Source organism: Lucilia cuprina, chromosome 6 (assembly GCF_022045245.1).
Source record: "Lucilia cuprina isolate Lc7/37 chromosome 6, ASM2204524v1, whole genome shotgun sequence".
NCBI lineage: Eukaryota > Metazoa > Arthropoda > Insecta > Diptera > Calliphoridae > Lucilia > Lucilia cuprina.
The window spans coordinates 15,758,934-15,771,875 of record NC_060954.1 but is presented as its reverse complement, the minus strand read 5'-3'; the positions used below and the strand labels follow the sequence as shown (position 1 = coordinate 15,771,875).

Sequence of the window (12,942 nt, the reverse complement as noted above, 5' to 3'; positions counted from 1 at the left end):
AACCATCGGAAAAACGAAAAAGTACAAAAATCTCTATCAATAAATACTCATTTAATAACTGTGTGTGTTCCGGTTAACCATAATAAAAACGTACCATTTGAAGAATAGAAAAGTACCAAATAGTTCTCACTTACAGAATATTATTCAGTCAAGTCAATGTATGTTAAAATTAATGTTCCTAGGTTGAATATTTGAGAAACTTAAAAAAAGTACAATTTATGAGATAAAAAGTATGTTTAATAATCATGTGTTTTGAGTTCATATTAAAGAACATACAAAGAGTATCATTTGAAGGAAGAAAAAGTACCAAAAATGGAATAAATTTTACCTAAGTGGAATGTACTAATAAAAAGAATACAATTTTTCCCCTTTTTGCTTAGAAATATACTTTTTCGAGAATAAAGTTTACAAAATGTTCCGTGCTTTCAAATAGTACCAAACAATTTACTTGAATTTGGTCCTATATAGACCTTAGTACTCGAATTCCAAAATAATAATAATATACCAACAGCTTATTTTATGTGAGTAAATAAACTACTTTTTCATATTTTATAATAATTGACCCAATGAGTTTGAATAAAATTAAATTTTCCGTTTTTTTTTCTTGTTGGTACTTTTTTCCCCAGTGAAATAGCAAGCATTTGATTACAATAAATATTACAGAGTTAGTCCGTAATTTAATAGGAATAATTCAATAAACCGAAAAGTTTCTTATTGTGTTAAAAAAGTACCATAAATACAGTTTTCTCCCCTTTACACCCAAAAAGGACTGAATTTTAAAAAAGTACGAAACGTGTGTCTCATACTTTTGAGAGATGTATCCAAAATATTTAGAAAAATTTGATTATGTTAATTAGTTCAAAAGTTATAAAGGGCCAAAAAAGGTACCAAAATCACCTTTGTTACACATTTTTACCCCTTAAAAGTACGAATTTCAAAAAATTACCAGACACCCATCATTTTAAGAATAGATACATGTACATTTAAAATTTATCTTGTATCACTAATATTGTGTTAGATAATTAAGAAAACCTTTTTTACCCGTTTTTCCCCTTTTTACCCGTAAATGTGCAAATTTCCAAAAATCCCCCCTTAGTGGATCTACATAACCAAAAACACATCTTCTGTCAAAATTTCATGATTCTAGGTTCAGCCGTTTGGGCTGTGCGATGATGAATCAGTCAGTCAGTAACGCTACTCTTTTATATATATGGAAGATTTTGTTTAACCAAATTCAAAAGAAACAGATTTTGAAAAATGTTCCACCTAGATTTGGATTTGTGAACACAGTGAGCAGTGGGAGAAAACATAGTGATGAATTGAGTACAAATTGCTGTGTTCTCTAAAAGGAGTTATGTAGAAGGTTTACTTCTTTTAGCAAGTAAGACAACACAATGACTATGTTAAAAATGTGAAAAAACTAAAGTTTTGTAATACAGTGTTACTTTTTAAAAGCGTGTTTCAATTGAAATAATTGATAATTTTTGGACACGCGAAATTTTTTGTTTCATAAGTCTCGTAATTATTTTGGTTTAATCGGTCAAAATATAAAGAAAATGGTATAAAAATTACCGTTAGGGTAAAGTTTAGTAAAATAACTTTTTTTGTGTCTTTTGTTTCTCTGGTTTGTTGCACTTATATAGTCAATATCGGCAATAAATATGAAGCTTAAAAATGATAAGACTTGCAGATTACAATTGATTAACAATTTGAAACTCAAAGAAAAACTTCATATATAAAGAGGATCAAAATGCCATGGACAAATATATTTGAATTGAAAATCATTTAATTAACAATGAAATATTTGTATTTGCAATTAATTGCATTGGGTTTGTGCACAGCAGTTGCAACGAATGACTTAGTTCAACCACTCATCTGCTTGGAGGAATTAGGTCTACGTATTGTTAATGGCAGTCCTGCTCAACCAAAACAGATTCCCTATCAAGTTGGCTTGATTTTGGATATTGGCGAAGACACCTATTGGTGTGGAGGCTCTTTAATTTCCAACTATTATGTGGTAACTGCTGGTCATTGTGCCAAGGGTGCCAGTAAAATTATCGTTATTCTGGGTGCCAATGATATAGATAATCCATATGAAGTGGGCCAAATAAGGATTACAGTCTATGCAGCTGGCATTACTGTGCACGAGAATTATGATGAAGCAACGCTGAAAAATGATATTGCTCTTATTAGATTGCCTGAACCGGTTGTCTACAATGATTATATAAAGAATATTAAATTGCCGAAACTTCTTGGACCACATGACAGTTATGCAGGAAAAATGGCCCAAATTTCCGGTTGGGGCAAAACAAGTAGCTTGGCGTCTGGTATTACGAATATACTTCGTTATGCGGATGTCTGTGTCCAGCCAAATTTCATTTGTGACATAGAATATTTAGGTGCAATTACTGCATCTAATATATGTACGCATAGCATACTATTAAAAGCCACATGCAATGGAGACTCTGGTGGTCCATTGGCATATTATGTGGACGATCATTATGAGTTAATTGGTATTGTATCATTTGGTTTTGTACTTGGCTGTGATTTGGGCTGGTCATCTGGTTTTACCCGTGTAACATCATTTCTAGAATGGATATATTTGAAAACGGGAATTGCTTACACTTAAAGAACAATGTTTATTAATTTCATATTTAATGATAACATTTTGTTATAAATATTTTTAGGTTTACTAAAAAATAAATTTTTAATCAAAGAGTTCTTTTATATTTTTGAATGGAGTGTGGAGTCTATGAGGGCCAATATTATGGAAAATATAAATATACTGATACTGATAATAATATTAATATTTATATCTTTAATTCGTTGAACCATAGTAGTACATTTCACTAAAACAATCTTGCCCAAAATCTCGATTACCTATCACGCGAGATAGGGCAAGAATATTCTGCTGACGTTGCGTTGACTCACCTACACTATAAGCTGACTTGTGTATTTTCTTTCTGTCAAAATCCATAATATCAATTTGACAGTTAGAATATACTTTGCTCAGTTTGCAGTCATTTTATTAGTACAGTTTTATTTTGTATTACATTTTGTTCTCTTCTGCTTTACCAATACAAATGAAAGTGTAACAGTATGTGTATGGGCAACACTGCACTAAAACGATAATTGTGATTTTACACTCATATTATCTTGAGCTATTTCTTGAACAATTTTTCTAATACATTTGTCTACTCGATCAACGCTAATTGTGTACACAAAATACTAGTTGTTGGTGTAAACAAAACTGCTTGTTAGTGTGAACACGATAAGTTGTTAGTGTAAACGCTTGTACATAATTAGATGTGTGTTTTTAAAGAAATAAATGTGTAGACACACGTTGTTATCAGTTGTGTGGTTTATTTTTAAATTTTTTTTTGGAAATATTGGTGTACCCTACACCACTTTAGTGGGGAGGGTATATTGGGTTTGTCCTGATGTTTGTAACGCACAATAATATTGGACCTATACCCACCTTAAAGTATTCCAATCATTTTCTGAGTCGATTTAGGTATTTCCTTGGTCTGTCCGTCTGTCCATGTAAACTACAGGTCACAATTTTAAAGATAATTTAATAAAATTTGGTACATTGGTACTTTTATTGTCCCAGGGATGAAGTCTATTGAAAATGGTTAAGATCGATCCATTATTTTCCCTAGCCCCCAATCTACTGTACCTCCAAATAGGGCTTGTAAACTGTGTAATCAAACTACATGTCGCAATTTTGCAGATAATTGAATGGATAATCGGCTTCGCCTGACCATAATTTTTTACTTGTCTGTATGTATAATTTTGCTATAAAAAATTTGTCATTAGTAGCGGTAAGAACTGACGTTCTATCCCATGATTTAGGATTATGATCGCTCATGTTTACAATTCGAAGGGGTTGCTTCTGTCTTCGTATAGCCGGTAATGAGCTTTAAACTAATTTCCTGATGTGGCCCTTATAAAGGCGGTAGGGTCTATTAGGGCCCGATCTATATACAACATTGTTAAGAGATTTTGCTTGTTAAGAACATCAGTTGAGTCAAATTTCATTGCATAAATAATTTTTTAAGAGACTTTCAGATAGGTTCAGGGTCATACAAAATTTGTTTAAGGCAATTTTCGACACAATACTGTTATTTTAAGCCGGCAAAAAGCGTTATAGCACAAACTATCATTATAATTATAATACTATACAATTATATAATATCATTCATAAAGGGATGCTAATATATAAGACCAATTTAATTTCGGAAGTCAAACAACTATTTTATGCGAAGATCTGATTCATTTGCTTTATAAACAACGAACTTGTGAATGGGATGAGATGACCTTGTATGGGAGCTATGACTAATTGTGGACACGGTAACATTTCTGTATATAAGGGTTATATTTGTGACAAATTTTGTTAAAATATTATAATTAGATAATAAGTTATGGACGTTTAAGAGATTTTCGGGAGGGGACCTTGTATGGGTGTTATGGCCAAATATGGACCGATGGAAAATTTGTTTCCTTGCTATGAATTCTATTGACATAGAACTTTAATTTGTAAAATTTTGTGAGGATATCGGTAGTGCTTCAAAATTCATCAAATTATCTGCAGTAGTTTTTGTAAAAAGTACAAATAAATAATCAAAAATCAAAATTTTTTCGAGGTTGTCTTACGGTTTTACTCATTACTCTAAAACTATTTCATAGATCTTGCTGATTTTCAATAGCATATTGCTCAGGATAACAATCAATATTTTGAATGCATTTTATGGAGTTCCATTGCTTTTTAACGTAGGCGTGTTCTATGCAGACGTACATATTGAAATCGACTCTGGATTTTATAAGGATTAATAATATACATACTTTGTTGGGTCCTAGATGAATATTTCTCAGTGTTACGAACAGATGACAAACTTATATATACCCTCCATTAGCACTGATGGTGGTGGAGGGTATAAAAATAAAAAAGCGTGTTTGAATTAAAAAAAAAACAAGTTAGAGTGCTATATTCGGCTGTGCCGAATCTTAAATACCCTCTACCATCTACTTATATGTTATTACTATTCTAATTGATGAAATATTGTAGAAATAAGTTTTCTCATGTCTTTAATAGAAAAAATACCAAATCTATTACAATTCCAAAATTTATTGAATATTATTAATTTAGTAATTTGCATGTATATATATATATGTGTGAAAGATTTAGAGATTTTCAAAATACAAATACATATATAATTTTTTTCTACATGAAATTTTGTTCAACACAAATTGATAATGCTCTATAAAAGCGCTTTTAGGGGCTGGACCTAGTATAGGAGAAATAGAAGTATACAAAACTAATATTTTTGCCAAATTATGTATCAACAGCTTAAATTGGTAATATGTAATGTGCGTTTAAGAGATTTTCGTAAAAGGACTTTGTATGGGAGCTATGACCAATTATGGATCGGTCGGAAAAGATTCTGTGGTAATATTTCTTTATGTGAGAACAATGCTTGCACCAAATTTTATATGGATATCTTAAATTAGTAATGAATTATTTCCGTTTAAGTGATTTTCGGGAGAGGACCTTATATGGGAGCTATGACCAAATTTGGACGGATCCAAAAAAAATTTCATTATAATATTTCTGTATATAAGAGCAACACTTGTACCAAATTTTATATCGATATCTTAATTTACTAATGAGTTATGTGCATTTAAGGGATTTTCGCGAGGGGACCTTGTATGGGAGCTATGACCAAATATGGACCGATCCAAAAAAGCTTTCATGGTTATATTTCTGTATATAAAAGCAATATTTGTACCAAATTTTATATTGATATCATAATTTAGTAATGAGTTATGTGCGTTTCAACGATTTTCGGTAGGGGACCTTGTATGGGAGCTATGACCAAATATGGACCGATCCAAAAAAGCTTTCATTGTAATATTTCTGTATATAAGAGCAATACTTGTACCAAATTTTATATCGATATCTTAATTTAGTAATGAGTTATGCGCGTTTAAGTGAAGTTCGGTAGGGGACCTTGTATGGGAGCTATGACCAATTATGGACCGATCCAAAAAAGCTTTCATGGTTATATTTCTGTATATAAAAGCAATACTTGTACCAAATTTTATATCGATATCTTAATTTAGTAATGAGTTATGTGCGTTTCAATGATTTTCGGTAGGGGACCTTGTATGGGAGCTATGACCAAATATGGACCGATCCAAAAAAGCTTTCACTGTAATATTTCTGTATAAAAGAGCAATACTTGTACCAAGTTTTATATCGATATCTTAATTTAGTAATGAGTTATGCGCGTTTAAGTGATTTTCGGTAGGGGACCTTGTATGGGAGCTATGACCAATTATGGACCCATCCAAATAATTTTTCCTCTGAATAAATTCTATTATCATAAAACTTTAATTTCTAAAATTTTGTGAAGATATCGACATAACGACGGAAGTTATTAACAAAAAACCAAATTTCCGTGAATATGTAGTTTTATATGGGAGGTATATGAAATTGTGGACCGATTCTAGCGATTTTCCACAGGTATTAAGCTTTTGTGCGGAAACGAACGTATGCCGATTTTTATGGAATTATCTTGCATAGTTTTCGAGAAAATTACATCAAAATGTGTAAAAAATGCTTATTTTTTCGAGGTTGTTTCAAATTTTGATTCATAACTTTTCCCGATGTGAACAGATTTTGCCTATTTTCAGTACCAGACTGCTTAGGATTACAATAAATATTTTCGGTGAATTTGGTTGATGTCCTTGGCTTAGTTTTAACGTGAGCGTGATTTAGGCAGACAGACGGACATAGCTAAATCGACTCAGAATTTCATAAGGACCAAGAATATATATACTTTGTTGGGTCTCAGATGAATATTTCTTGGTGTTACACACGGAATGACAAAGTTGTGATAACCACTGATGGTGGTGGAGGGTATAAAAAAGATAATTGATAATTTTTGGACACGCGAAAAAATTTTCACAATTTTATTTTATAAATTTCGTAATTTTCGTTTAATCTGTCGAAACATAAAGAAAATAGATGTGTAAAGTACTAAGTCTTCATTGGTTCCCTCTGGGTCGTTGCACTTTTGAGGCGATATCGGATGTTTATAGGGAAGTATTCCTTTTACGGCATACGGTTTGATGGTGAGTATATGAAATTTTTTTGTGACTTTTGTTTTCTAAGTGTTAAGTGTTCATTCGTTTAATCTCTCCCTGGGTCGTTGCACTTTTTAGGCGATATCGGCAATCGGTCATAAGGACCCAGAATATATAACTATACTTTGTTGGGTAGCAGATGTATATTTCTTGGTGTTACACACGGAATCATCACTTATAATTATGGAGGGTATAAAAACTTAAATTTTGTCAACCAGTGTAACTTTTAAGACTCGTGTTTGCAAACCATATTATATGAAATTTCAAAATTGAAATAATAGATAATTTTTTGGACACGCGAATAATTTATCACCATTTTTATAAGTTTCGTAATTTGGATTAATCGGTCAAAATGTATACAAAATGGTTTGGTTGATTAAAAAGTATTCATTTGTTTCATCTTTCTTTCTCACTCTCTGGTTCGATGCACTTTTTTAGACAATATCGGCAGTAGGTCATTCCAGTAGTCATAGGTATGAAGCTTAAAATGATAAGATTTGCAGATTAAAATTGATAAACAATTTGAAACTCAAAGAAAAACTTCCTATATAAAGAGGAACAAAATGCCATGGAGAATATCTTTGAATTAAACATCATTTAACTAACAATGAAATTTTTGTATTTGCAACTAATTGCTTTGGCTTTGTGTGCAGCAATTGCAGCGGATGACTTAGTTCAACCACTCATCTGCTTGGGGGAATTAGGTCTACGTATTATTAATGGCAGTCCTGCTCAACCAAAACAGATTCCCTATCAAGTTGGCTTGATTTTGGATACTAGCGAAGGAGACAATTTTTGTGGAGGCGCGTTGATTTCCAATTATTATGTGCTAACTGCTGCTCGTTGTGTCAAGTACGTCAATCAAGTTATTGTTATTCTGGGAGCCAATGATATAACTAATTCAAATGAAGTGGGCCAAATAAGGATTACAGTCCTTGCATCTGACATTACTGTGCACGAGTATTATAATGAAGTAACGCATGAAAATGATATTGCCCTTATTCAATTGCCAGAACCAGTTGTCTACAATGATTATATAAAGAATATTCAATTGCCGAAACTTCTTGGACCATATTACAGTTATGCCGCAGATATAGCCAGAATTTCCGGTTGGGGCAAAACAAGTATCTTGTCTCCTGGTCTTACGAATATACTTCGTTATGCGGATGTCTGTGTCCAGCCAAACTTCATTTGTGAAATAGAATATTTAGGTGCAATTACCGCGTCTAATATATGTACTCATAGCTTACTGTTAAAGGCCACATGCGATGGAGATACCGGTGGTCCATTGGCATATTTTGCTGGCGATCATTACGAGTTAATTGGTATTGCATCATTTGATTTTATACTTGGCTGTGAATTGGGCTGGTCATCTGGTTTTACCCGTGTAACATCATTTGTAGAATGGATATATATAAACACGGGAATTGCTTATTTTTAAAGGACATTCTTTATAAATGTCGCATCCTTTATTAATTTCATATCCAATGATAATATTTTATTATTCATATTTTCAGGTTTACTACAGAATAAATTTTTAACTTGGTATACATATTTCGATTAAAATAATCAAAAAGTTGTTTATTGTGTGGTTTGACTGATCAACTAGTGTGGGCTTAAAGGGGGTCAAAGTTGGACCTTTTTTTTTGTTCAAATCAGTGTAACTTATCACTTATTTGTTCTGACAAAAAATCTCCAAAGGAGTTCAGATTTATGACAAAATGTCCAACTTTGACCCCCCTGTTTTTGTGTCAGTTGACTTGTTACAACTTTTGATCGACTTCTCGTTAGTCTTCCCCCTTAAACTTATTAAATACTCTTCACCAGCTACTTTCAAATTAATAATTATACCCTACACCACTTTAGTGAGGATGGTATATTGGGTTTGTGCTGATGTTTGTTACGCACAATAACTATAATAATCTTTAAGTATACCGATCGGCTCAGAATCATTTTCTGAGTCGATTTATCTATGTCTGTCCGTCCATGTCGCAATTTCGAAGATAACTGAATGAAATTTGGTACATGATCTTCTATTGACTCAGAGACGAAGCCTATGTAAAATGGTTACGAGCGGTCCATTATTTCACCTAGCCTCCATACAACTGAACCCTCGATTAGGGTTTGTAAACCTTGTAATCAAACTACAGGTGACAATTTTTGAGATATTCCATAAAATTTGATACATAATCTTTTATGGTACCGTAAATGAAGCCTATTGAAAATAGTTATTATTTTACCTAGCCCCCCATACATCTGAATCCGCCAAATAGGGCTTTTGGGTTCAAAACTATGTTTAATATACTCGTATCTTGACATAAAACTGCAAAACCAAGTTCTATACTAACCTTGATGACCCTTATGAACTCTATTATTATAGAGCCTCATTTGACCCTAGCCCCTATAAGAAGCTCCCTTCAAAATTTAACTTAAATATCCACAGTCTTATTAAACATAAATGACTTAAGGATATCTGAGGCAAGGTACAGACTGTCGAGAGTTTTAACGTGAGCACCTGCCGTGTCGGCCTTATCTCACGGTGGTCTTTTTCATCCACAGGGTAGACTTGAGAACGGTCTACCATCGCCCCTTTGTCTTCAATGAAGACTCAGGTGGCAATTTTTGCACATTGGCTATGACCGGTACCATGCGCAAGTACTTTGCTGGAGTACTCTAGCTATCTAATCTCTTGCCAAAGTAGTCACGTTGTAAGACAACCACACCACTATGGCTCTGTTGATTCGGCAACAGCACCTAGAGACGTAACCGGTGGACCGAAGCACGATCCATCAATAAGCCGTAGACATCGTTTTTACTCACAGTGACACGCTGTGGTAAGTCTGATATGAACAGAGTATACTCTGAACACATCTGGACAAGGAAGGAAAATTAATTGGTATCACTTGCATATGATACCTTTCATCCATCATCATTCAACCCAGCACACATCTCATTTATTCGACACATTCATAGAGAAAAAACATACGACACACTCATTTAGGTATACGGGTGGGGTAAGGCCCGCATACCTCTTTATACCCCGGGATTGCAATAACACCAAGGCGGAGGTCTTAGCCAAGGTAACATGCCCCCGGGGGGAAGTAGACTGAGACAACCAATTTTTCAGTCCCGGTCAGACTGGAGGTATTGGGCCCTCTATATACCCCAAGATTGCAATAACACCAAGGCGGAGGTCTCGCCAAGGTAACATGCCCCCGGGGGGAAGAGGCAAGGTACAATTAAACATTTATGCTTTATTATGAAAACTAAATCACATTTTATTGGTGTGCAGGTGTAGGGTATGGCTGAGCCGAATCTTAAATACCATCCATCAGCTACTTTTATATTAATATTTTTCTAATTGATCAAGTATTTGTAGGAATGAGTTTTCTTATGTCTTAAATAGAAAAAATCCCAAGATTTAAATCTATTACATCTGGACCTAGTAGGGTAGAAGGGGGACATCGATTACTCAGTTTTCAATTCGCTTTGGCAGATGTTTTTTAAAAGAAACCTTGTATGGGACCGACAGCACCAATGTTATGAACCGATCGTGAAAAAATCTTGAAATAGAATTTTTGTATACAAAATTAATATTTGTGACAAATTGTGTATCAATAGCTTTATTTGGTAATGAGTAATGTACGTTTAAGAGATTTTCGTAAAAGGACTTTGTTTGGTAGCTATGTCCCATTATGTATATAAAGACAAAATTTTAAAAATCAGTATCTATATCATTATTTGGTAATAAATATTGTGAACCTAAGTGCTTTTCTGGACCTAGTATGAGATCTATGACCAAATATGGAACGATCGTAAAACAATTTTAGAGTATAATCTATATACGTATATAAAAAAAGAGTAGCGTTACTGACTGACTGATTCATCATCGCACAGCCCAAACGGCAGAACCTAGAATCATGAAATTTTGACAGTAGATGTGTTTTTTGTTATGTAGATCCACTAAGGAGGGATTTTTGGAAATTTGCACATTTACGGGTAAAAAGGGGAAAAACGGGTAAAACAGGTTTTCTTAAATATCTTACATAATATTTGTGATACAAGAAAAATGTTTAATGCACCTATATCTACTCTTAAAATGATGGGTGTCTGGTACTTTTTTGAAATTCGTACTTTTAAGGGGTAAATAAATTTTGAACTAATTAACATAATCAAATTTTTCTAAATATTTTGGATACATCTTTCAAAATTATGAGACACCTGTTTCGTACTTTTTTAAAATTCAGTCCTTTTTGGGTGTAAAAGGGACAAAACTGTATTTAGGGTACTTTTTTATTTATTACACTTTTGGTACTTTTTCTTCCTTCAAATGATACTCTATGTATGTTCTTTAATATGAACTCAAAACACATGATAATTTAACATACACGGTCCTCATTGAATAAGATTGAATAAGAGACAACATTTTAGTCTTTTTATCTCATAAATTGTACTTTTTTAATTTTCTAAAATATTCAACCTAGGAACATTAATTATAACATACATGGTCTTGACTGAATAATATTCTATAAGTGGGAACTATTTGGTACTTTTCTATTCTTCAAATTTTATCTTTATTTATTGAGAGAGATTTTTGTACTTTTTCGTTTTTCCGATGGTACTTTTTGATATTTTTACGATATTGAACATATATATTGAAAATAAAATTTAAAACCTTATCGAATGAGTATCTCCTGAAAGGGACTTTTAGTACTTTTTCATTCATCAAATTATATTTTTTGAATTGTATATAATATTGAACACAGAAACATAAAATTTTTTATTATATGATGATCTATTGGAGGTATTTTATGGTACTTTTTTCAAATATTACTTTCAAAATTTGTTATAACGTGGAAGAATGAATGAAACTAAAAATAAAAGCTTCTTACTGAATGCGAATTTAAAGTAAAGTAAAGTGGAAAATGTTTGAAATAGTATTTATATGTATAATGAAATAGTATTAATGCCAAATATTTTATGGGTATCACTATTTGGTAATGAGTTGTGTGCATTTTAGTGCTTTTCTAAAAGGGGACTTGCATGGGAGCTATTACATATATGAGCAATACTTGTGCCAAACTTTTTATCAATATCTAAATTTAATAATGAGTTATACGCGTTTAAGTAATTTTCGGGAGGGAACTTGTATGGGAGCTATGACCAATTACGGACCGATCGGAAAACACTTTCACAGTAATATTTCTATGCATATGAGCAATACTTATAGCAAATTAATTTAGTAATGAGTTATTCGCGTTTAAGTGATTTTCGGGAGGGGACCTTGCATGGGAGCTATGACAAATTATGGACCTATCCAGAAAAATTTTTTCTCTGAATAAATTCTATTGACACAAAATTTTTAAATTTTGATTCATAACTTTTCCCGATATGAACCGATTTTGCTCATTTTCAATAACGAACAACATAGGAAAATGAAGAACATTTTGGGTGAGTTTGTTTAAATTCTATGTTTTACACAGACAGACGGACAGAATTCATAGGGACCCAGAATATATTTGTTTGTTCTCAGATAAATATTTATTGGTGTTACACACGGAATGATAAAGTTATACACCCTCTATCACTACTGATATTGGTGGAGGGTATAAAAATAAAAAAAGCACACACAGAAAACAGATCGATGGGAAATCGGTTACCATGATAAATATTTAGTTAAACTAATTAAAATTGTATCGTTGTTATTGAAAAACTGTATACTTAACTGATTTTCTATATTCAGTATTAAAAAACAATAATACTAATCGAATTGTGGTTTTAACAATTTCTAAA

At 32.5% G+C, this 12,942-nt stretch overlaps 2 protein-coding genes across 2 annotated transcripts; both read left to right on the top strand.

The window, feature by feature from the left end:
* The first annotated feature begins 1,795 nt into the window (after positions 1-1,795).
* LOC111682300 (brachyurin-like) lies at positions 1,796-2,636 on the top strand. The gene has a single exon (XM_023444218.2). It carries the CDS (start codon positions 1,796-1,798, stop codon positions 2,627-2,629), a length of 834 nt encoding a protein of 277 aa, XP_023299986.1. The 3' UTR covers positions 2,630-2,636.
* Positions 2,637-7,732: 5,096 nt separating this feature from the next.
* Positions 7,733-8,712, top strand: LOC111682299 (brachyurin-like). The gene has a single exon (XM_023444217.2). The coding sequence runs from the start codon at positions 7,757-7,759 to the stop codon at positions 8,588-8,590; it is 834 nt and encodes a 277-aa protein (XP_023299985.2). The 5' UTR covers positions 7,733-7,756; the 3' UTR covers positions 8,591-8,712.
* Positions 8,713-12,942: the final 4,230 nt, after the last annotated feature.

What these genes read in the sequence shown, in the direction of transcription:
- LOC111682300 (XM_023444218.2), top strand. Translation starts at nt 1,796, where the DNA reads ATGAAATATTTGTATTTGCAATTAATTGCATTGGGTTTGTGCACAGCA.
- LOC111682299 (XM_023444217.2), top strand. Translation starts at nt 7,757, where the DNA reads ATGAAATTTTTGTATTTGCAACTAATTGCTTTGGCTTTGTGTGCAGCA.